Source organism: Phodopus roborovskii, unplaced genomic scaffold (assembly GCF_943737965.1).
Source record: "Phodopus roborovskii unplaced genomic scaffold, PHOROB, whole genome shotgun sequence".
NCBI classification, from domain to species: Eukaryota; Metazoa; Chordata; class Mammalia; order Rodentia; family Cricetidae; genus Phodopus; species Phodopus roborovskii.
Window position 1 is genome coordinate 3,220,702 of NW_026126598.1, and position 25,172 is coordinate 3,245,873.

The window sequence follows — 25,172 nt, forward strand, 5'->3', positions numbered from 1 at the left end:
GGCCTCCCCACACCCCACCTAGTGTCCCTATCCTTATGTAACCCTGACCTCTTCATTATGAGCCGAGTTGCTTTAATCAGTATCACTGCATGTGTCATCTCTGTGATTAGGCAACAAAGACTGTGCTTATGTATTGCTAGAAACCCATTGTCTTCTTGGCTTGCATGTTGATGCGGCCAGCTTGGCAAAGAGTAGAATGTCTGTAGCCAACAACACCAGAGAAGCTGAAACAGCCGGTCCGACAGCCCAGAAGGGACAGAACCCCTTCAACAACAAGGACGTCCTGGAAGGACATTCCTTCCCACTTGACCTTTCAAGAAGATCCCAGCCCCTTCAGACACCTTGCTCTCAGTCTTGGACAGACCTGGAAATAGGGGCAAGTGCCTTGTACATAGTAGTGCAGAACTCACTGGGTATGCTTAGGCACACCAGGATTGCCTTCACAGACTCATTGTTGTGGGAACTCCAAACCAAAGCCAGTAAACGTGAGACATAAAATTCCTCATGTCTTAGGAGCTGGAGTGATGGTTCACAAATAAAAACACTTGCTGTTCTTCCGGTTGATCCAGGTTCGGTTCCTAGATGTTGCATAGTGGCTCTCAACCATCTGCAACTCCGGTTCTAGGTGATTTGTCGCCCTCTTCTGGCTTCTACTGGTACTGCATGTACATGGCAAACACTACATGCAGGCAAATACTCATATAGATGAAAAAATATAAGAAAAAACAAGTTCCTTGTGTTTTTATGGAATGCTACAGCTTGTAAAGTGTTCCCGAAGCCATTCCTTTGCTGACTCATCTCAGCAAAACTCCAAGACATGTGTGGAATGATGAAGAAAGTGGAAGACCAGGACCCTGAAGGGGACTCACCCCAAACCAGCTATCAGAGTAGAGGGATCAGGGCTTGTTCTCCACACCCCAAGACACCATGGCCTATTTGGAGGTTCCTCTTTGTAAACCCCCAAATATGCATTTTCTACCATGATCAAACCCTATAAGAATAGCATGAGAATTCACAATGTGAATATGACATGAATAACTAAAAATGTTTAAAAAAAAAAAAAAAAAAAACCTTCCCTGAACTTCCAAATTTTAAAGAAATATCCCATGGAAGTCTGCATAGACATAAACAAGGTTCAGCATAGTGAAAGATAATTGACATTTTTTTGTACATATATCTAGCAACTTATTTTGTTCTGTGTCTGTTCTACCTAAAGAACATGAGGAACTCAGAGACAGGCTTTCTCTGTGTAGTCCTGACTGCCCTGGAACTCACTCTGTAGACCAAATTGGTCTCAAACTCAGAGATCCACCTGTCTCTGCTTCCTGAGGGCTGGGATTAAAGGAGTGAGCCACCACTGACTGGCATGATTCTTTAAGCCTGAATGCATCTTCCTCCACCCCCTCTTTTGTTTAAGTATACCAATTGTTTCTATTATTCCATGAAATGTGGTGTGATAGCCCTGCATGAATACCATTGGAGATGATCTGAGGTGGTGTTCTCCCCAGCCTGGCACATCTCAAAGGAAGGTAAATCCACCAAGGTCACCCTGGGGGTGAGTTGCAGAATGAGGTTGATTTTGCTTGAGGTTGTTTTCTGTGCCGGAATCTCCCAGCCAGGAATCATGGGGAATAGCCATGTTCCTAGCTCCTCATCACTTCTGCTCAGAGCATCCTGCCTTCTATGAAACTCTAGCAATTTGCTGGCCTCTCCAAGATTCTCTTACCAGTGGATCAAAGGGAAGGAATCATAGCTATGCAATGCTGTGAAAGATGAATTGTGTTTTTTTTTTAAAGGCACCAGAAACATTGAGGTCGTTGTGTCACTGGGGATTAGCATTAGGATTGGGGTTAGAGGTCAAAATGACTTTGGAGTAGAGTTGGGGTTGGAGGCTGAAGTTGGAATTGGGGTTGAGCTTTGGTTAAGGTTAGGATTTGGGTTAAGGTTTGAGGATTAGTGTTAGATTTAAGACTAAGGTAGGGCTGCAGTTATAGTTAGGTTAGGATTAGAGTTAAGGTTGGGGTGAAGTTGGGGTAGGTTGAAGGCTGGAATAGGGTCATGTGCTAATTTTAGACTTATTGTTAGGGATTAAGGTTTACATTATGGTTATGGATTAGGGTTAGGGTTCAGGGTTGGGTATTAAGGTTAGTAGTTAATGGTCAGGATTTGGGTACCAGCTAAAGGTTAGGATTAGTATGGTTGAGGTTGCCTCTAGGGTTAGTGTTTATATTACTATTTAATATTAGGATTAGTAGTGTTTGCTTGCTTGTTTTTACACTTATTTGAATTTATTTCATGTCTGTGTGCATTTTGCTTGCGTGTTCTTCTGGAAACCACATGTGAGCTTCATGCCTTTGGATGCCGGAAGAAGGCATCAGAACTGGAGTTACAGATAGTTGTGAGCCACTGTGTGGGTGCTGGGAATCAAACCCAGGTCCTGAACCATCTCTCCAGTCTCTCATTTGATTGTTTCTTTCTTAGAAATGTATTTTTATTTATCTGAATGCCTGTGTGTATGTATATGTACGTGTGGTGTGTGTGTGTGTGTGTGTATGTGTGTGTGTGCGCGCACGCACTTTTAACTGCCAAACTGTCTGTCTCTCCAACCTGGGCCTAAGGCTGTTGATGCTGCTTCTAGCATCTCCCTGCTCCAAACTGGGGGCTAAAATGCCAGGCTGCTGCACCCTCCTCAAAATCCATCAGCTTGATGAGTATTAAGAAAACACAGATCAGCTCCATGTCTCCTGGCCCACCCTCACAGTCATCACTTCTGGCTGCAAGATCAGAGCACCTATGTCTCTGGGAAACTGAAGTGGTCTGCCCTGAAGACACACACTTGAGCTGAAAGCAGAAGGGAGCTATATCCATGGTTCTTCTGTGAGCGCCTGCATCTCCTTCTTTCACTGGATGGATGTTTATTGAGATACTTCCCCATGCCTTGCACTTACTTCAAGTTGTCTGTGATGTCTGCACCAAAACCCTTCTCTAACATATCTCAGGGTCTAGAGATGAGAGGAAGTCAGGGGACATATGCTGTCCCAGTGATGATAATAAGAGACATTGAAGCAGGGACAGGAAGGGCATTTCGATTACATTTTGGCAGTCGGTCAAGTGTTTTTGGAATAGTGACATGTGACAGGCTCTGCGGGAGGAACATTCTAGACAGAGGAGCCCTAACCTGGCTTTGGACACACCCTAAAGTTGTCACCATGGTCTTGAGATGCTGAGCTGCTGAGCAGGGTGTGGGTCATACCAAAGAGGAAAGTCAGGAGCCGGTAGTGACTTGACTGACAGAGCAAGCTTCTCCTGAGAACAGGATCCTCGTTATTTGTTGTTACTCTGCTGCTGTAAAATCCAGATGCACACGTGTTCTTTATGCCATCTCTTATAAAGCCAGATGTTAAAACCACTAAGGAGCTAGTACATGTCCGGCAGAAAAGACTTTCCCCGACTGAAGGCAGTGAAGAGCTCTTTAAAAACATCAGATGGAGATTTGCTATGTAAGGAGTGAAAAGGGGCAGGTTAGAAGAGAGAAAGAATGCTCTGTCTTCCTTTATATACCAGACAGTTTGTTAGTCAGATGACAGGAAGATAGCTCCCCCTAGGAGCTGTGCAGCACAGAGGGGGCTGTAAAACCCAACAGGCAATTTGGTAAATAAAGGCAGTCAGCAAACACCTGTGAAGCAGAAAGGATACGTCCGAGGGTTTCATTGTCTCTGTAGAAACTTATTTGTGCTGGACTCAGATTAATTGTTCATTGTCTTCAGTTAAATGGGGTGGGGGTTGCTTACACAGCTGCCTCAAGAGAGGCTTGCTAGCTTTACCTCTGTTGCCAAAATCATAAAAGGGGAGCGGAGAGAAAGGTTCAATAAAATCTAAAACCAACTTCAGATGTGCTGGAGTCGTCTCAGCCCACGGAGTCCCGGGGTGAGCGCTTTGTGCTCTGCTGTCTCTTTGATCAGCTTTGATGTCCTTTTCTGATCATCTTGCCCCAGTGAGAAGAGGAAGGGGAGATGAAGCCTCAGTTGTGACTGTATTTAAAAGGGAAAATAGGGGAAAGTATGAATTATCCAGCATCTGCTGCCAGCGTTAGTTTCTTATGGTAAAGCCCCCACCACCATCACCAAAAATAACGTGAAAGAAGACATAAGGACTGAAGAATGATCTCACTCACTCACACACACACACACACACACACACACACACACACACACACACACACACCACTGTCACGCAGTCATGTTGAACAAAGAAAGAGCTGGCCACTTTCTGACATTGCCCTGGCTCACAGCCACGCAGACTGTGTGTTCCGGTGTTCATTTCCTTTCCAAATAATTAACAACACTCAGCCTGTTTGTGGACCTTCACAAATCTTGTTGTGACAAGCTTGAGCTAGACACCGCCCCCCCCCCTGCAGCCACCTCCAGATTTCAGTTGATTTTTCTCGTTGTTATAGGTGGGTTTGTTGCCCTGATTGAAGTTCTGGATGATTTCACACAAGCCAGATGACAGCACCCCAAACTGACAGGCTTTGCCTGATTTGCTACAATGTGACATGCAGAAGGCAGAGATGGGCTGGGATTGACTTGGTGGCCCTGCAAAGCCATCAGGGACCCACACTCCTGTCCTCTTCCTGCTCAGCCATCTTGGGCATGAGGGTCCTCTTCTCTCACACGGAAGGTGGTGCCAACCTTTGAGTTCCAAGGGAGAATGGGTGTAGCTTAAGATACCAGGAAAAGGCTGCTGTGGCAGTCTCGTCTAATCAGAAAAGCAAACTTTTCTCAGAAGTATAGCTCAGGTCTCTGGAGCCTGCTGGCCAGTCAGTCTAGCCTATGGTAGCCAAGGTTACCCTCCAGTCTTTGTATCCATACATGTCCACAAGCAGACATGATGGTTGGAGCTGTTGTAGCAACTTTGAGCCTGTATCAGAAGAGAGAGGTCAGTGCTCTGGGCAGGGTGGAAGAGAAACTTAAGAAAAGATTTGATTTGCCTTGCCAGGGCCCCCCAACTTACCATCTGAGTGCGCCTGCCTTCCAGCCTACTGATGTGGTCAGAAGACACAGCTCTCCCTCACTTGCTCAAGTCTGAGGTTGGGTTTCCAGCCTGTTCAGAAAAAAAAAATGCTGTAACAGACACAGTCTCCCATTGCCCTCTGTCAAGCCTGTATAAATGAGAGTGCCTTGTTAATGGAATTTTTTATTATGGTAAAATATATGTAATATAAAACTTAACATTTTTAACCTCACTTAAGAGTACATGGAGGAAAATTCACATCGCCGCAGAAACATCCATCTCCGGCCTTTCCACCCCCCCCCCAAAGTGACACTCGGCCCCCCACACCTCCTCACACACACCCTGTTCTTTCCTACCTCTGTGGCTCAGCCTGCCTCAGGTACCCACTGGGCGGGATTTGTCTTTCAAAGAAGAGTGATCCCTTGGAGGCTAGGGGAGACAGGAACGAGCTGGCATTTTTAAGATCTTCATGGAGGTTCACTGTGAGGGGAGGCTTTGGTGGATTTCTGCTGATGTGGGACTTCTCCACCAAGAGTGGTGTGGCCTCTCCCTGCCCAGGGTTCAGTGGGAGGCAGGGGATGTCCTCTCCTCAGTAGCAGGCCTTCATCCTGTGAAAGCCTCTTTTAGGAGGAATGAGAAGGTGAAGGACGGAGAGCCACAGACAGAGCCAGTGGGCATCCATTCCCTGGAGGCTTCTCTCCAGTGTGTGTCTCCATGCACACAGAAGTCCTTTCTAGTCTTTCTCGAGCACCAACAGTCTGGCACTTCCCCTAGCTCGTGTTTACCCTGCAAAACAATTTTAAAACTTAAGTGTGGCTTGAATAGACTGTATGCAGCTAGAAGGGGGGAGGGGTGGAGGGATAGAAGACGTGTGGTGTGGGAGGAGCAGAGTGGGGCCTCCTAAGGAGAGGAAGGGAGCAGTGGTAGAAGGGCAGGGAAGGTGGGGGAGGTTGTGTGGTGTGCAGATAAATCAGCAAAAATGAAAGTATATGAAAGTCATTGTTTTGTGGCTGGAGAGATGTTTCAGCAGTTAAGAGACAATATTGCTCTCACGGACAACCTGAGCTTGGTTCCCAGCACCCACATAGGGCATCTCATAACCACCTGTAACTCTAGCTACAGGAGATCTGGTGCCCTCTTCTGGTCTCTGAGGGCATTGTCCTCATGTGCGCGCACACATACACACACACACACACACACACAGGAAAAAATTTTTTTAAGAAAAAAGTAATTTCTTTGCTTGCCTACATACAAAACAATAAGAAAGGCACATTTTTTTGTACAAATAATGAATAGATGTTCAGTGAATAGTGACCAGTGGAGGAATATGCAAAATGTTATAACCTTTCAAAGAAGAATTTAAAAGACAGACATAGACAGGCACATATAGACACGCCAGGAACCTAATTCATAGATAGGTAGAAACTGGCTTTTCAACACAGAAGGGGGAGAGCAATCAGCCATGCTCAGACTGGGTGTGATGTGTGTGTGAGCGTGTCTATAGTGAGAATAGCCGACGTGGCTATCAGTGATTCACAGTCGACAGATCTACTGATGGGAGGAGCAGTGTTTCCTCGATGCTGTGACAAAATACCTGGCAAAGGCCACTTAAGAGGAAGACTGGTTTATTTTGCACCCCAGTCCACCATTGGGGTAGGGGGAGAGGGAGGCTTGGCAGCAGGAGCGCGAGGCCACTGGACACGTTCCATCTACAGTCAGGAAGCAGAGAGATGAATGCTCCTATATTTCAGTCCAGGACCCAAGCTTCATGGGATGGTACTGCCGGCATTCAGGGCAGTCAGGGTGTCTTCCCCCTTCAGTTAATCCTCTCTGGAAACACCCTGGAAGATAAGCCCAGAGGTGATTCCACTGAAGATATCCAGTCATCTTCTGGTGCAGCTTGAAGTCTATGACAGAGCTGACATATAATTTGTGGCCACCGGATCATGTGAACCCGTGACTGTGTAGCTATCCTGATCATCTTCTTATGTCACTTTGGGATCATTTATGGTCAAAGTCAGCTGTACCCCAGTGTCTGGAAGGGCAGAGCCGAAACTGTCCCCCTGTACTGAGAGATATATGATGAAATAAGAGTACGGGGATCATTATTAGTTAGACCCACACTCTGTGACCAGGGCTGACCCAGAGTCACAAGCTCCACAACCTGCTCCGAGGCTGTGGCATTGCTCACCTCCATCTGGTCTCCCTGCAGACCCCTCAAACTGAAGTAGGAATGGCTCTCTCAGAAACAAACAGGTCCTGAAGGGACAGAACTGCTGTGCTTGTCCCTGGCACCTCTTGCCCGTATCAACCACCCTCTTCTTCCAGCCTGGCATGCCTGATTGAGCTTTTAAACGGTTCATGAGCCATCCTGGGTTCACAAAGAGCACAGCATAACCTTCCACTTCCCCCAGGGATCTGGGATGAGTCCCCTGACTCTCCAAGTAGCCCGCCAGTTGTCTTCCCATCCTGCCACTCTCACCACCTTGGAGAAGATTGGCCAAACCATCTTACTGCACTTCCCAGTCAGAGATCCCACAGCACTTCAGGAACCCATCCCTCATGATATCTGCTGTAGATACAGGCACCAGTACCAGACTTATCTAGTCAGTGTCATATACTGAAGCCACGTCAGCATTTTTTTTTCCTGTAAATAGATACATTTCAAGAGGAAACTTGATGGCATAAGTGAAGAAAACAAACAAGCAAACAAACAAAACAGCATTAGCTGCCACAAACAGAAAGAAGCCATACAAATAATTGCAATTAAACCCTTGGCCCAGGGCCCACCTCTCTCTTTGACAGGGGAGATGAGTAGCCCTAAATGGCTCTCTCCTTGCCTCCAAGTGCCCCCAAGAGAACCCTCATCCCATCCTCTTTTGTGCAAACAGAAAGATGTATTTGAAATAACAGTATCGCTCATGCTTTGGATGTAGGCCAAGTGCCCACCCCACCCCCCACCCCCACCTCCCAACCCTAAGCTGATCCACACAGAGTCACCTTGACAGCCACCCACTGCAGAAAATGCCCATCAGCCAGTAGCTGACTGTCCTATATTCAGTGCTGCTGAGGACATGCCAATATGTCTTCTTGGGTCCTTCTCTCACCAGACCATCTCCCCCCCCCCAGGTCTGAGTTCCTTGGACACACACACACCCACACACACATACTATTACTTTTGCTCTTTCTATCCCTCTACCTGTGTTCTTTCTTATCTACTCAAATTCACCCACACGTTGAGGGCCAACATCTCTCTATTGTAAAGTATCAGATGCATACAATTTGTTCAGCAGAACCCCTTTTCTCCTGTTAAGCTCAACTTGAAGGGCTAGAGAGATACTCAGTGGTTAAGAGTGCTTGATGCTCTTGTAAAGGACCATATATATCTTGGTTCCCCACACCCACATCAAGTCGCTTACAGCCACCTGTAATTAGTTTCAAGGGGATCTGATGTCCTCTTCCGGCCTCTAAGGGCAACTGCACTCAGGTATGCATGCCCTACACAGGCATACACTTACAATTAAAATTAAAAATAAATCTTAAAAACAAATCATTGCCTATGAAAGTTTACCTAGGGATGGGAAATATGAGTTTTGTTTTTAAAGACATAAACACAGTTACCATTGTAAGAAGAAAGCATGAAGGTGTGGATGTGAGTAAAAGTGGCTGGGGACTTTTTTATTTAGGGGACTTAGATGGCTATTGAAAACACTTGCCTAGCCACAATTAAACCGATATCCTGAAACCTGTTAGGTGTAACACGTCAAGCAAATAAATATCACCAGAGACAAGGATAGCCCAGTGCTCTTCTCTGGCAAGAGGTTGTTATCTGGTCCCACCAGCAGGGGATGTTCTGAGGAGCTCAGGCCCTGACTGCATCACTGGTTGCAAGGCTGCACAGCCAGTGGGCTTGAGTTGGCATTGCTCTTTAATCCCACTGCCTCACAGTTCAGCATGGTGATGTATGTAACAGGTTGGTCCTTGAAGGTGAGTCAACCCTACTTCCATCAAAGGTCTGTTGTTAAAGGCATGTCACTGGGCATGCCAACTTATTACTTTAAAATTTGAGAATCATGGTCGGCTGTGCAGATGGGTCATTCAGTAAGGCCCTTGCTTTGCAAGCATGAGATCTGAGTTCAATCCCCATAACCCTTGTAAATCTGGCATGGTGGTGCATGGTTATAAACCCAGCACTGAAGAGGCAGAGACAGACAGATGCCTGGGCCATCTTGCTGGCCAACCAGTCCGGTCCATTTGGTGAGTTCCAGGCCAGTAAGAGACCCTGGAGTAAATTGTAAACTTGGATCAGGGCAGGTACAAAATGACCACAGGTCATCTCCAAGGCTGTGTGCTAGTTCACATGCCATAGCAGCTTGTGAGGACTCGGTTGGATCCTCATTCTGGGAATCCTCCTCTTCTTCCTTATCTCCTTCCTCCTTCTCCCTTCTTACCTTCCTCTCCATCCTCACCCTTCTCTCCTTCCTCTTCCTCTTTCCTCTCCTTCTCTTCCCCCCCCCTCCCATTCTCATCCTTCTCTCCCTCTTTACCCTTCTACTCCTCACCCTTCTCTCCTTCCTCCTCTCCCTCATCCCCCTACTGTTCTTTCCTCCCCACCTTCCTCTCCCTTCTCATTCTCCTCCTCCTTCATTCCCTCCTCCTCTCCTCCTCTTCCCCCTTCTCTTTTTCCTAAAGTACACATTAACGAAAGCAGTGTTTGTTTGCAAATCACAGTGCACTCCTAAATACAGTGAACCCTTATATACATAGCATAGATCAGCAGCAAGGCCCTCGCCAGTCTCTGCCTCTGTCACTGTGGGAAGACGCGCATTTCACATCGCTTGTGAAGGCCACATGGCATCAGTGGGCTCAGCAATACTTCACATCTCACTTTGACTTTCCTTTGAAGACAATCGATTCTCGATTCTCATCCCAGTGGTTACAAAGCCTCAGGCTCCATGAATCAGAACCTGTTTCCTAGTCTTTAAAATGCAGAGCTGGCCATTATAACGACAGGCCGGGATATTAGATACATTTGAGACCCAGCTGGAGCGTATTTCAGAGCTAGGCAGCTGATGTTGAATTTGCCGACTTCTCATCCGCTCTTTACTATATTGGCGTGAGGGTGATGGTTCAGGGCATCTGCATGGTGCCAGACTATAAAGGAGTGAATGGAGAAAGCAGATGTCTGACTCGTGCTCCCAGAGAGATGAATCTGCTGTGATGTATAGCTAACCGTTTTTATGCCACTGAGCAAAGGCTGGAAAAGTGTGTGTGGTGGTGGTGGGGAGGCTGAATACAGACTCAAGCATGACAAGGCATGTCCTTCATGTGGACCCCCAGCTGGGACAGGTAAGGAGTGAGGAAGAGGTACCATGTGTTAATGGGCCTGAGTAAGTGCCTCTTAGGGAGATGAACATGTATGAGAACGTGGAAAATGTTTCTGTAGGTGCATGCAGATTTTGTGCATATGCTTGCTGATGAATGTGAAAGCCAGGGGATGACCTAGCGGAAAAGAGTCACCCCCTCTCGTTGACCCATATTCTTTCCATATCGGCCCTGTTTGCCCTTTGTGTATTTTTGCATGAGCCTTTCTTTCCAGTCTATCTTAGGTTAAGGTTTCTTTTGCTGTGATGAACACCATGACTGAAATCAAGTTGGGGAGGAAAGGGTTTCTTTAGCTTATACTCCCACACGATGGTCTATCATCGAAGGAAGTCAGGACAGGAACTCAAACATGGCAGGAATCTGGAGGCAGGAGCTGATGCAGAAACTACGGAGAGATGCTGCTTATTGGCTTGCTCCCTGTGGTTTGCTCGGCCTCCTTACTTACAGAATCCAGGACCACTAGCTTAGAGATGGAACCACCCATGATGGACTGGGCCCTCCTCCATCAGTCACTAATTAAGAGCATGCCTTATAGCTCAGTCTTATGGAGGCATTTTCTCCGTTGAATCTCCTTCCTCTCTGATGACTTTGGCTTGTGTCAAGATGACATAAAAGTAGCTGCACAGAGTCTTTCTCGCCATCTGACCCTGACACTAGAGGCTAAAGTGGTTTTCCGAGTTCACCAGCTTCCCTGCTTGGGAATCTTTTATGGAGATAGCAATTGCTGTTGACAGACAATCCCATCACGTATCTTCACCCACTTCTCCATGGCTTGTAACAGGTCTTTCCTTATGGTCCAACACAGCTGGAACTGTGCCTATTGCTCTATGTGACATTCAGTGGGGACAGCTCAGTGGAGGCATGTACAAGGTGAGCTTGTTTATGTGGTGAGCAGACTGGACTTAGCTGAGGTTGGTGGGAGACAGACAGACAGACAGAGGGGGCTCACCTTGCTCATGCTTGCCCTGTCTCTTCCCACCATGATCTCCCACCGATCCCACCAAGGCAGCCTCAAGTGGTGTGAGTCTTCCTTCTCTAAAATGCAACAGAGTTGCCTACTGCATCTATTACACTGGCCTCCATCCAGGGGAGCAGGGAGGCAAGACCTGAGCCCAGGAGACATGGTTCACTGAGGGCCACAATGAAGACAAGACCTGGTTCGCTGTCTTCATTCTTGTTGCTAGGAGATGACCAGGTTCTCATAGGCTGCAATCAATTCATCATGGGAGTTAGGGTCACAACCTCTGCTGCAGCAAACCAGGTTCACCCACTCAGCCTTGATAAGACAATTAAAAGTCTAATTATTTTTTTTTTAAGCACAAAAGGGAGATTTCTCCAGTGTGGCCACACTGAGATGAGGGACAGAGAGATCCAGCCACCCCTCCCCAAGTCCATCATCAGGACATCAGACATGAGATTGGGGTTTAAATAACAAGCAGTAAATATGCATAATCAAGCAGTCTTCAAGGTGTCGACCCTGCCCATCAGTGTCCCAGCTCCAATGATTTCTGGAAGGACAGATATCAAGCTGTCAATCTTTTTCCAGGAAACAAGTTCCTCTTCTAGCTGCCCCGGGAGCTTCAGCTTTTTCTCCTCCCAGGAGAAGATTCCTAGGGGACCCCAACATCTGGAGGTCCACCATTTTGACCTTTGTAACCAAAGAGAGAGTCCCAAGGCAGACCCGGTTAAAACACTGAACTTCTTTGAAGCCAACTGAAGATAAATGTAAGAGTGCCTTGGCGCACCCTCTCGGCATTGTTAAGTCTGTGCCTACTTTGTGTGTGTCATTTTCATGATACGAAATTTTAAATGCCCGAACCCTACACCTACCCGGTGAACCTCTCCATGGGAGCACACCCTATGCTATGATAAGTCCACACGTGTGTTCAGACAAGCTTATCAAGGCACAGTCTGCAACAGATCAGATGCAATCTGACATTTCTATTAAGTGGAATAGTATGCGAACATTTGAAATGAGCTGTCTACATCAATTGGTCTAGACATTTCTCTAAGACGTATTGTGAAGTAGGAAAAGAAACAAAGTGTGGAGGGGTATGTGTGACTTTTAATTCTCCAAAAATGGAGAGAGGAGGAATGCTACAGCATGAGTGAACCTCAGGGACCTTCTCATACCCAAGAAATAGTGCCTCAGATTTTACTTGCGATAGGTCCCTAGGGCACTAGCCTCAGAGATAGGAAGTAGAGGGTAGGTACCAGAGGCAGAACAGTTATGCAAGGTGGCTGGAGCCCTGGAGATGGACACATTGAGGGCTTCATATCTCACCAAGTGTGTGGGACTTTGGGTGGGCTCAGTGTGTGCACTGCATACTTACAGGCAGGATCCCACAGAAAATTACTCTAAATGTATTTTCTTACAATTAAAGAGTTACAAAAGAGAGTCTGATGAGATGGTCCAAGCAGGCAAAGTTGCTTGCCACCAACCCTGTTGGCATGCATTTGATCCCCAGGACCCATATATAGTGGAAAAAGAGATCTGACTCCCAGAACTTGTCCCTTGATCTCCACACGTGCTGTAATATACACCAACACACACACACACACACACATAAATACATGACTACATGACAAATGTTTTTTAAAAAGTTATAAAAGAATATATTTCTGAGTCAGGATGATGTCTCAGTGGATAAAGCATGATGACTAGAGTTTGGGGTCCTAGAACCCATATCAAAAGCAGGGAAGTAGACATAGGGGATGCCTGGGAGTAAACTGGCTAGAGAGACTAGTTGAACTGTGCCCCTACTTGAGTTAGAAACTCTACCTCAGTAAATACTGTTGAAAGTGATTAAAGGAACTCCACATACATATACCACACACACACACACGTACCTGCGCACATAAAACATAGATACATACAGGCATGCACAACACATACAAAGACTCAAATTAAGAAGGATATGTTTGCAAATGCAGAGCTGACCTCTGGGAAGCTCCATAAGCAGATTTGAGAAATTAAATGTTGGGAGTGGGAGGGAAGCTTAATTCTCACTCTCTTGTTTTGTGTAGTGTTTGCAGTTTTATTTGTTACCCTGTGAGCGTGCTACATTTAAAACTTTTTGAAATGTCAAAAAAGTGCTAAATAATTACCATAGCCAAATATATCTGCTAGAGCCGTACATAGTAAATATATGCTACATGCTTACATGTGATTTATGGTATATATTTATATAAATACAGTTTTTGTAAGTACACAATACGTATTAGAAAGATATATTTAGCAGAATATATTTAGCAATCTATGACCTACTTTGCAAAGACCAGAATTTTGTTCTGTTGTGGTTAAAAATGACTATTAGCTACAGGGAGAGATGGGATTCATTCGGGCTTGTACTTTTCCACTCTTACATAAGCAAATCAAACCTCCACTCTGCCACGTGTGTTTAACTACTCCTGAGTGATGTGTGAGGCTTATTCTCCGCACTGACTCTATTTTTCTCCTCTCTCTTTTTCTTTTGTGAAAACTCGCCATGCCTTCTGTCAAAAGAAACTAAAGCAAATATTGACTGGGTAGCCAAGTTGATGCTGGAGGAATGTATCTCTTAAAAGCTACGTGAAGCCATGTTACTAAGTGGAAAGACCCTATAGACCACATTCTCTGTCTCTGGCTTTGTTTTCATGAGTCTTCAAATTATCTGTAGCTGATGTCTTTGAGGCTGTCCTGCAGCCCTGGGTTCACACTTGCTACGTTAAAGGGAGCCCCCTTCCAGGCTTGGCTGTTACTGAGCCCCTGAACCTCTCCTTGGGAGCTGCTGTTCAGCTGAGGTGCAGAAGCTGTGGGCAGTGGGGAATAGGTGGATCCAGGGGCCTGGGGACCCCAAGTTGAAGTCATCACTCTTCATTTCATACTCCAGAGTTTGTTGAGACACACTAGGGGAATTCTATCATCCAGTTATCGCGTCACCGTGATGAAATTGAAATACCCAAGGTAGGCAGTTAAGAGAGAGGGTGGTTATTTTGGCCTCACTTTCAGAGGCTTTGGTCCATGATCAGCTGGCTCTGTTGCTTTGGGCATGAAATGCAGAAGGCTCCCACGATGGCAGGGCATGTGGTACAGAAAGTGGCTCACTTTCTGGTTGCCAGGAAGCAGAACATGAAGCATAGAAAGTAGCTTGGGACAAGGCTCATCCTCCAAGGACACACCCCCATTGATGACTTCCTCCATCTTGGCCCTACCTCCACAACTTTCCATTGCTACCCAGAAACACCTTAAAAGTATCCTTGGGTTCATACACTGATTGGGTTAGAGATCTCATGCTCACTGCCCACCCATGAACATCACTTAGTAAGAACCAAGCCTTTATCAAATTGGTCTTGGTAAGTATACCTCATGTCAAAAGTAGCCAGAGGGAGGATTTCTGTGTGGGGACAGTCTGTGGTTGTGTTCAGATCTGTGTCCTTGGGCATTGGTGACAATAGTCATCAGAGGCCAAATAAGACAATACCACCCAAAGTATGTGGGAAGATAATGCCTCAACCCAATGTGTCTGTGTGTCTCCTGAGTAACAGGATGGAGGTGCTCCCAGTCTGCAGCTGGGAGGATAAGATCAGGGTCTCTGCAGACTCCAGATGTGTGGGGACAGTCTCTTCCTCCTGGACAAAGTCTTCTATTCTAACTCACTCAGGGAAAGAAGACCATGCAGCTCTCTGGGTCCCTAAACTCACTCATGGGGAGGAGGTCCCCATCCTCGAGACCTAACCCTCCCAGCACCCACCTCTATCCATCACCTAGGAGATGAGATGTAAGCATATGAATCCAAACCTCAAGAGATGGCTACATTGGGGCTGTTTATACAATAGCACTAACTCCATCAAATCCCAGAGTGAGAACGAACCTCATCTCATCTCTCTCCAGATGTCTCTGGTGAGCCCTGGTGAGAAGTAGCCTGTGGCTCAGTGTTCTTGAGTAAGATCTCATGAGTGCACTCCCTGACCCTTCCACATAGGCTCTGAGTCTTGTGTTCAACTTAATGTAGTAATCCAGAATCTGTTAAATGAACAAATAAATTTAGGTAAAGTGTGTGTGTGTGAGAGAGAGAGAGAGAGAGAGAGAGAGAGAGAGAGAGGGGAAAACGAAAGCAAACAACAGAACAAATGGGTACTAGGAGCTGTGGCTTTGCAGTTTGCAGTAGGGGTGTGGCCTTGTTGGAGGAAGTGTGTCACTGTGTGTGTGGGGGGGGGGAGGTTGAGGTTTCTTATGATCAGAATACTGCTGAGCGCCTCAGTCGACTCCCTGTTGCCTGCAAGATGTAGGACTCACAGCTACTACTCCAAGTCTGCCTGCATGCCACCATGCTCTTGCCAGTATGATAATGGACTGAACCTCTGAAACTATAAGTGAGCCACCCCATTTAAAAGTTTTCATTTATAAGAATTGCCATGGTCATGGTGTCTCTTCACAGCAGTTGAAACCCTAAGTCACTCCCTTACTCTCAGAATCTACTAGTTGTCAATAGGTCATCAATAAGTGGTAGGACCCTATGAGCCCTTTACTCACCCATCCATAGCTGGCTAATAAAGGGGACCTACAGTAGGCATGGCTGAAGACAAACTGGTCTCTTTACAAAGTGGCTGTACCAGTTTTTAATCCCTGTAGCCTCTACTTGTTTTGTTCTGTTTACTACCCACTGAAAACACTGGTTTGTTTTTTTTTGTTTTTTTTTTGTTTGTTTGTTTGTTTGTTTGTTTTTTTTTCTTTTTTTTTTTTTTTTTTTTTTTACTTAAGAGTCCAGATTCTTGGCCCCTGTGCAAAAGCCAGAAGTCTGGGAAGCTGTCAGTTGCTCCTTGGCTGGAGCCATGTGTGCCACAAATCTGCCATCTCTAGCACCAAGGCTGCTCAGTGCCATCTCACACTGCAGCAGGAGGCTTCGTGTGTGTGTGTGTGTGTGTGTGTGTGTGTGTGTGTGTGTGTTTCCTTCCCAGTGCACATACCTGGGCCCCTCCTCTGTTCTCATCCTCCTATGGGCCATTGGGGAGCTGAATATTGAGCCTTGGATCCAGTGAGGTAGCTTCTGGTTTGAATCTTGCTGGTTCACCACACACACACACTAACAATCCCTGATGTACATAAGTGCTTAGAAGTGCACACTAGGGGTGGAGCTAGATAGATGGCTCAGAGCTTTAAGAGTCCTGGCTGCTTTTCCAGAGGACCCAGGTTCAGTTCCCAGCACCCACATGTCACAACTGTCTGTAGTGCCAGTTCCATAGGACCCAATGCCCTCTTCTGGCCTCCATGGGTACCAATCATGCTCATGGTGCACACACATGTATGCAGGCAACACATTCATACACATAAAATTAAAAAGTTATGAATCTTAAAAATTTAAGCCAGGTGGTAGTGGCTCATGCCTTTAATCCTAGCACTCAGGAGGAAGAGGGAGGTGGATCTCTGTGAGTTCAAAGCCCATCTGATCTACAGAGCGAGTTCCAGGATAGGCTCCAAAACTACACAGAGAAACTCAGTAAGAAAGGAAAAAAGAAAAAACAAGAAACCTTTAAAAGAAATAAATGCTCAGTGGTCAATTGAATAAATGGATGGATGGATGGATGGATGGATGGATGGATGGATGGAAAGTGAAAGAAATACCCCATGGTCTACAAAGAAGGTGAGTTCCAGTGCTCATCTCTCTCTCTCAGCATGTTGGCTGGTATGCTCAGATCCCAGGTTCTGAGCTCTGAGACCTGTATGTTAGGGAAAGATGCAGATACCTTTCTGTACTCCCAGGGACACATTTCCCGAGTCCCCTGTAAGGAAAACAGCCAGGTGCCAACAGCTGGGAGTCCTACTTCAGGAGCTCTGGTCCTTGAGACAGGGACTTGCCTCTGCACGAGGCTGGTGCTCATTCGTTTGACTTATTTCAAGGGCTGTGGGTTAAATGCCCAGCACAGTATGTGTGTGCCATAAATACTTGTTCATAACCCTCTCCTACTTTAACCAGCTTCCACCCCCTGAGATTACTGTAAATGAATAACACACAACTGCTTAACACACAACTTTTTGCCTCCCTGAACAGCCTCACAACATTTGGGTTCTCACTTCCTTCCTCTCCCCCTTCCCCTCTCCCTCCCCTCCCCCTCTCCCTCTCCCCCTCCCTTCCCCTCTCCCTTCCCCTCCCTTCCCCCACCCTCTCTTTCTCCCCCATCCTGTGTCTCCATCTCTGTCTCTCTCCATCTCTCTCTCTCTGCCTCTCTCTGTCTTTCTCTCACTGTGTCTCCCACTCTGTCCATCTGGTGGACTTAGAGCCCAGGTTCCCATGCTGATACTAAAGCATTAAGGATATGGGGGGTCCTTTCTCTAATCCTAAAATAAATATTATTCTGAGACCAGTTAAGAAAATAAGACAGGAGAAACAGTGAGGCCAGGTGTGAGCCAAAGCCTGTCATTACAGGCTCTGGTGCCTCTGTGGGGCCTGGGGATCTTTCTCAGCCTGGATTCTCTTTTCATGCATAGTGTTATCCTCTCCCAGCAGCCCCAGCAGCTGCCACAGCCAGGCAGAAGGGCCAGTGCCCAGGATATGTACTCAGGAGGCCATTCCTGTGGCTAGCTAGTCTTCTGTCAGTAAGTGTTTACTCTGTCCCACACAGACACTTGAGCTGAGAAACAGCCATCAGATTTGCTGCCTGTCTGTCTCTTCTCACATTGCAGATGTAAGTTAATCTTTCTTCAGAGAATACACACTGCCTGATGCTGATGAAGGGAGCCAGAGACCTCCCAGCCCAACACCTAGAGGACCCACCATTGCTGTCCCTCCCAGACAGGGAAAATGCAAAGACCCAGCTGTCACGGCTGCTTTGTCACACTTCAGCATGAGGAGGGCCCTGGGACCAAAACCATTTTTCAGCAGGATGATGTTTTCCATCTCCAGTGTGAACACAGTATTATCCAATTCCCCACGGCCTGGCGACTAGGAGTCCCCTAAACAGAGTTTACTCTAAGCCAAAATTACAGCCCTGTACCTGATTTCTCAAAGGATGTGGTTCATTTCAGCCTCTTTTTTCTCCATTCCAGCTGCTTCCAAGACACCTAAGAAAGGCTTTTTCTAAATTGTAAGTCCCATTGGACAGACTTAGCTAAGCAAGGACAGCTTCCCTACTTCCTATCTCTCTCAATTATAACTGCTCTTGGAACACTAGGCTCTCTCTTGGTCTGGTGTCCCAGGTTGGAGGAGCTGCTGTTCAGGGGACACTCTTTTTTAGGGTCACCCAACAGTGCAGGAAGATTGTTGGATACTGTGTCTACTTTTCCATCTGTTGCATTTTTTCCTTACTAACTGATTCTCACACAGGGTTTGGTCTTGCAGAGGGCATTTGTTTAAGGCATCTGATGCCTTTGAAGCCAGGCACCCTGGTGTCTGAGCACTAGGGTATTTACAGTCCAGGGAGTATGCTGTGGTTTCCAGGAGAGCTGAGAAGAAGAGAATTCTTCCCAAAGTTACTTGGCCAAATTCTATCTTACCAGCCTGTTGCTGGTCGGGGGATCCATGTGGCCACTGTGCTGAGTGTTAACACACAGCCTTGAGGCCACCTGGTTATTTTCCATAGCTAACACTTACAAAAGGGGAAATGGAGGCCCATGGAGGCTCAAGGGTGAAGGACAAGTCTTGGTGGTGTGCACCTTTAATGGCAGCACTGAGGAGGCAGAGGCAGGTGGATCTCTGTGAGTTCAAGGCCAGCCTGGTCTACCGAGTGAGTTTCAGGACAGCCAGGGCTACACAGTGAAGCCCTGTCTTTTAAAAAAAAAAATGGACAAACAGATATAACAAAGCAACAGAAATCAAATCTGGTAACATGAAGTGACCAGGAGGAAGCAGGGGTACAATGTGGTGACCCCCCAGCACAAACCTTGTATGTCCAGGCAGCATCCTCTATGTAGGGACCATTGTCAATCATTCTTTCTCTTCTTTTACCGTGTGTGTGTGTGTGTGTGTGCATACTGCATACAGAAACTAGAGGACAACCTAAGCTGTCACTCCTCAGATGCCATCCACACTCACTGGCCAGTGAGCCCCAGAGATCAGCCGGTTTCTGCCTCCCTAGCACTGGGGTTCTGAGCGTATTTCACACATACGGCCTTTGTACATTCTGAGAATTGAACTCAGATCTTTGTGTGCAAAGCAAACAAATGCCTCACCAGCTAAACCATCTTCAGCCCCTCATTTCTTGGTGTGTGTGTGTGTATGTGTGTGTGTGTGTGTGTGTGTGTGTTTTACAAGAAGCAGGGAGAGCAGATAACTTCCGGTTAGCCCCACTATCCAGGCAAAACATGGAGGAGTCAGAAAACTTGCCCCATCTCTCCCTCAAGGCTGTACAGTAGGAGAAAGGAGACACCTACGAAGGAATTCAAGCTAGGTCATCCAGCCCAGGTTAAGCACCTCAAATAGGAGGGCAGAGATTTTTTGGTACAGGGTGAGTGGGGTATATGCCCCAAACCTATCAACATGCCAAATACAACAAATTTGCAGTCACAGTAAAATAGCCTTCTCCCACTAAGTTACTCTTAAGCTTATTCTGGCTCATGGTCTGAGGGGATACAGGCAAGGCAGGGGCTGTCTTGCAATGGGAGCTGTGGCAGCTGTTTCCATCATACTGTCAGTCAACAAAGACAAGACAAAAAGCAGGGTCAGGCTATCAACCTCAAGGTTCACCACCTCCAGAACCAACTTCCTCCCAAATGTCTTAAGACCACCAAAAGAGCATCTCCTGCTCAGAACAAAAGTGTTCCGATGTATGAGCATGGAAGTTGGGGGTAGGGACAGTTCATGTTCAGACCACAATACTTCTCAGCCCTAGTCGTGTCCCTGCTGCTCGGAAACTGTTACTACACTGGATGTGAATGAAGAGAACCCTGGGACAAGAAAGGAACCCCAAGGCTTGCTAATATGCATTGGCCGGGCCACTCTGCTCTCTGTGTCTTTAGCCAAGTGACTGGGGCATGGACAGCAGGCATCTGTGAGGTCTCTGAGGCATTCTCCTACCCACTGTCAACTACAGGGACTCTGTAGTGTTTCCTACACTAAGCTTCTGCGTGTTTCCAATGGGTGCCTGGCAGGAATCTGCTTGCTAAATGCTTGATGGATGGATGACTGGAGAGCACATGGGTAGAGGAAGCCTTCTGTTCTAGAACTAAAATCTTGCCTTTATCCCCCTTGGGGCCCTTTCGTCTCAGCAGTTAGAGCTGCCATAGAGACCCGCAACTCATCAATTACAAACATTAACTGTAAATTACACTTTTGCATAGTTAATTCAGACTCCTCATTATGTACTTAGCAGAGCTTAGCAGGCGTAAAATTCAATAGCAGGCTTTGGAGTGGATCCAGAGCCTGTCCTCTGTGATATTTGGAAAATGCAAAGTTTTAGGAGTGGACCTCAGAGCGTGTCTTCTCTGGAAGGTCTCCAACAGACTCTTTTTGCTATTTTTTTTTTCTTCTTCTTCTTGGAATGGGTTCAGCCCTTCTGGAAAAGCTGATAGCTTCAAAATGCGCCTCCACCCTCCTTTCTAACAAAATGGAGGCCCTCCCCCTCCTGAGTAGAAATTAATATTAACCTGACTACTGGAAGGAAAAGTGTGAATATCAGGAAGCCAGACTCTCTTGGAGCCATCACTCATCTATTATTCATCCAACAAACATTTACTGTGTGCTTCTGATAGGTTAGCATGGCAATATGTCATTTGAAGGTAATAGAAGAACACTGCAATGTGAACCACAAAGGTAGGTGTGTGTGTGTGTGTGTGTGTGTGTGTGTGTGTGTGTGTGTGTATGAGAGCTACGGAGAAACAGACTCATGGATACAGGACAAGATATATCTGGTTGTAGAGTCCTTCTGTTTTTGCCCTATGGAACTTGGGACCGACCATACACTACTTCATGCTGCCTGACTGTGTCTTCATCACCCAAGAGAGCTCCCCTCTCTCTCTCTCTCTCTCTCTCTCTCTCTCTCTCTCTCTCTCTCTCTCTCTCTCTCTCTCTCTCTCTCTCTCTGTTTGTTTGCTTGCTTGCCTCCCTATGTAGGTTTTTAGACTTTGGAGTAGGAGATAGAAGTAATAAAGGGACATTTTATCAGATTGGTTCATTGTGTGTGTGTGTGTGTGTGTGTGTGTGTGTGTGTGTGTGTGTGTTATAGTGTGTGCAGATGTGTGAGCATGTAGAAGCCAGAGGGCACTCTCTCAGTTATCATTCATCAGGGTGGTTCCCATTTAATTTGTTGTTGCTTTTATTTAATTTTTTTTTAAAAAAAATCTCTCTGTGTGTATGTGTATTGTGTGTGGAGGAGGGTATAGATATGTTAGTATGGGGGCCAAGGAAGTCAGAGGTATCAGAATCCCTGCAATTGGAGTTACAGTCAGTTATAAATTGCCTGCTGTGAGTCTTGAGAATTGAACTCAGGTCCTCTGCAAAATTATTACAGACTTCGAACCTCTGAGCCATCTCTTCAGTTCATGTAGATTTATTTCATTTATTTCAATTATGCACATATTTATGTGTATGTTTATATGTATATGCATGTATGCAAGTGCCCATGAAGACTGAAACAGGAATCCTCTGGAACTGGAGTTACAGGTAGTTGCAAGGACCCCGATCCAGTTACCCACAAGGCCTCTCTTATTTTGATCTCCTAAGCACAGGGATGTCAGGTGTGTACCACTGTACCCAGCTGTTTTAGATGGCTTCTGGGGATCAAGTCTCCATACTTATATGGCAAGCATTTTACTGACCAAGTTATCCCTCCTGCCCTGTTTAATTTTTTTTAAAGATTTGTGTGTGTGTGTGTGTGTGTGTGTGTGTGTGTGTGTGTGTGTGTAGTTTTACCTGCATATGTGTACATGTACCATGTGTATGCCTGGTGCCCACAGAGACCAAAAGAGGTTAGATAACAGATCCCCTGGAACAGACAGTTGAGAGCTGTCATGTGGGTGCTAGGAACTAAACCCAGGTCCTCTGCAAGAGTAATAAATACTCTTATCCACTGAGCCATCTCTCCAGCCCCACAACTTACTTATTTTTAAAGCTGAATCTTGGAGTCAAATATAAGTGTGCTGCCCTGTTCCACAGGGCAGACTTCAGAAGCTTCTCCCTCCCTTAAGCTGCTCTCATGTCATGGGTTCTGTATTCTGTCTTTTGTATTAACTGAAGACAACAGTAGGGGAGGCCAGGTCCTTTCTCTGTGCTAGTGTGTTGAATCTCATCTGATCAGATATCCTCCCTCTGTACTCTGAATAGGAGCCACTGACACAAAGGATCAAGACAGCAGTGTGTGTGTGTGTTTGAATGTGAGATATAGACTTCCCTCATAGCTGCTTTTCCTAGGATTCTAGCTTTGCATCCTGCCCCCTGCTTTTGCACACCTTCCCTCCATCTCTTTCTCTCCCCTATCCTGCTCATTGGGAGGCACTTGTTCAGTTCCCACTTTCTCAATCAACTCAAGCTACAGCCTGCAACCCAAATCCATACTCCTCAGCACCACGGAGAGCTCATGGGAAAGATGCTTCTGTGGGCAGGGTGGGAAAGAGATACTTGGGTTCATGACAGCATTTGAAGCAGAAGGGGTAAATTACAGCCCACACCAGACTATACTGTTCTCCTGGGAGAGGCTTACCCATTCAGAATTTCATTTTGTTATTTCGTGAACTGAACTGCCCATGGTGGCTATGACGTGGGTATTCAAATCTACCCTCCCCCAGGATTGGAAGCTAAAATCCCTTTGGCTTTTAGCTCATTCTAGGCTTCGTTTTCTTACAGATGACTCCAATGGACAAGAGGTTTGGGAAATTGGGTTTCCAGTGGTCTGAAATTTGTTGTGACTACTGGGGGGGATTTATTTACTTTGGAGTAACTACTTTATTTTAAGCCAATCTTGAAATTTTTGTTCAAGACTTACATCTGTAAATCCACACCATTGATTTTTATCAAGCAGTGGTTCCTGACACTCTCTGGGGTTGCCTAAGTGTTTAAATCTCTCTCTTCATTGCTCCAACATCACCATACACCCAATTAAGTGGGGGTCTTGGTCTCCTCAAGGAAGATGCTCAGAGACAGCAGGAAAGTGCTGGTCACAGGATAAACTGGCTTCTTTTCTTTATCTCTATCTTCGAGCCGCAAGCATAGAAGGGGGCATCTGATGGGGGCCAATTCTGAGTGAGGCTATGGGATGCAGAGCTGAATGAATTAGGATCATGCATGACACTGAGTTTGTTATGGGGGGGCAGAGATTGTATCACCTTCACTTTTTACAAGGTCACATGTATCCCAGGTTGGCCTTAAAATCATAGTGTAACCAGGATGTACTTGAACTCCCATCCACCTGCTTCAACTTCCCAAGACCTGGGATCACAGGTGTTTACCATCAAGCCTGATAGATCCAGTACTGGGAATTGAACCAGGGGCTTTGTGCATGCCAGGCAAGCACTCTACCATTAGCGTTACATCTCAACTCTATGGGTCAGTTTTAAAAGTACATATTTATGGCAGTTTCCTGCCTGAGCATGACTTTGGAGTTTAATCCTGCTAAAAACAAAAGCAATGAGTGTTATCTGGGCATGATGGTATACACTAATCCCAGAACTCAGGAAGCTGAGGCAGAAGATTTCTACAAGTTTTGAGGCCAGACAGGTCTACAGAGTGATCTCAGAGCAAGCCCAATGGCCACATCCTTCCACACACTGACCAGTGCTTAGTATGTAAGAATTTCTGCTCATGTCTGTGGCTTGTGGGTGACATACTCTATCCTAGCTCACCACTCTAACTTGAAACTGACATCATGCTTCAAGTGCCTGGAGCTGTCTCTCAAAGCTGTTCTTTTTTTCCTGTCATTCTGAGCACAGTTGTAGGATTGGGGGTAAAGGGATAGAGCAGGATCCTTCAAACAACATCACACTAAAGCTGACTCTTTTCACTTGCTTCCAGAAGCAACAATCTATTCAACGAGGTCATGCAGATGAATTTTGAAATTGCCAGTTTCAGCAGCCTGTCAGGGACACAGTCCATCACATGGCAGGTGGAGTACCCAAGGAAGGGGACCACAGACATTGCTGTATCCGAGATCTTCATCAGCCAGAAGGACCTGGTCGCCATTGTTCCCCTCGCTATGGTAAGTCATGCTGTCATGACAGCCCTTGCATCCTGCTGATTAATAGTACCCCTGCATGCTACCTCTTTCCCAGGTCATCACTGCAATTATTTTATGTATAAGTGATCCCATTTTCCTCCACCCTGAAAGTGACATTACCTTTCATTAGCTAAGCTCCTCAGATAATGTCCTCATGGTACTAGCCACAACCACATACCAATGCCCTTGTTGCTTATTTCTAATTTAAACCACTTCAGTTCTCCTTTTCACACACACACACACACACACACACACACACACACACACACACACACACACACTTTAGTCTGTCATGTATCCTGGTCAGGATAACCTGGGCTAGGCTGTGGCAACAAGTGACCCCAAATCTCAGAAACCTGAGTCAACTGAAGTTATGATCGATTACATGGCATGTGAATGGGCAAATGTGCTGGCTAGTTTTAACTGTCAACTTGACACAACCTAGAATCACCTGGGAATAGAGTCTTAATGAAGAACTGTCTAGGTTAAGTTGGCCTAGGGGCATGTCTGTGGGGAATGTCTTGGTCAGTGGAGGCAGAAAGAACCACCTTGAATGTAGGTAGCAAAACCTCATGCACTGTGTAAGAGTGAAGAAAGTGGGCTGTGCATGGGCAAGAAGCATGGGTGAGCGTTCTCCTCTCTGCTCTTGACTG

General features: G+C 46.2%; 1 protein-coding gene across 1 annotated transcript in view; it reads left to right on the forward strand.

Annotated features, from left to right (window-relative positions):
• The window catches only part of Tmem132c (transmembrane protein 132C), a 281,145-nt gene that overhangs the window by 208,803 nt on the left and 47,170 nt on the right, over positions 1-25,172 (forward strand). The window contains exon 4 of the mRNA XM_051205006.1: positions 24,318-24,501. Coding sequence (XP_051060963.1) covers positions 24,318-24,501 — 184 coding nt within the window. The remainder of the gene's footprint in view (positions 1-24,317; positions 24,502-25,172) is intronic.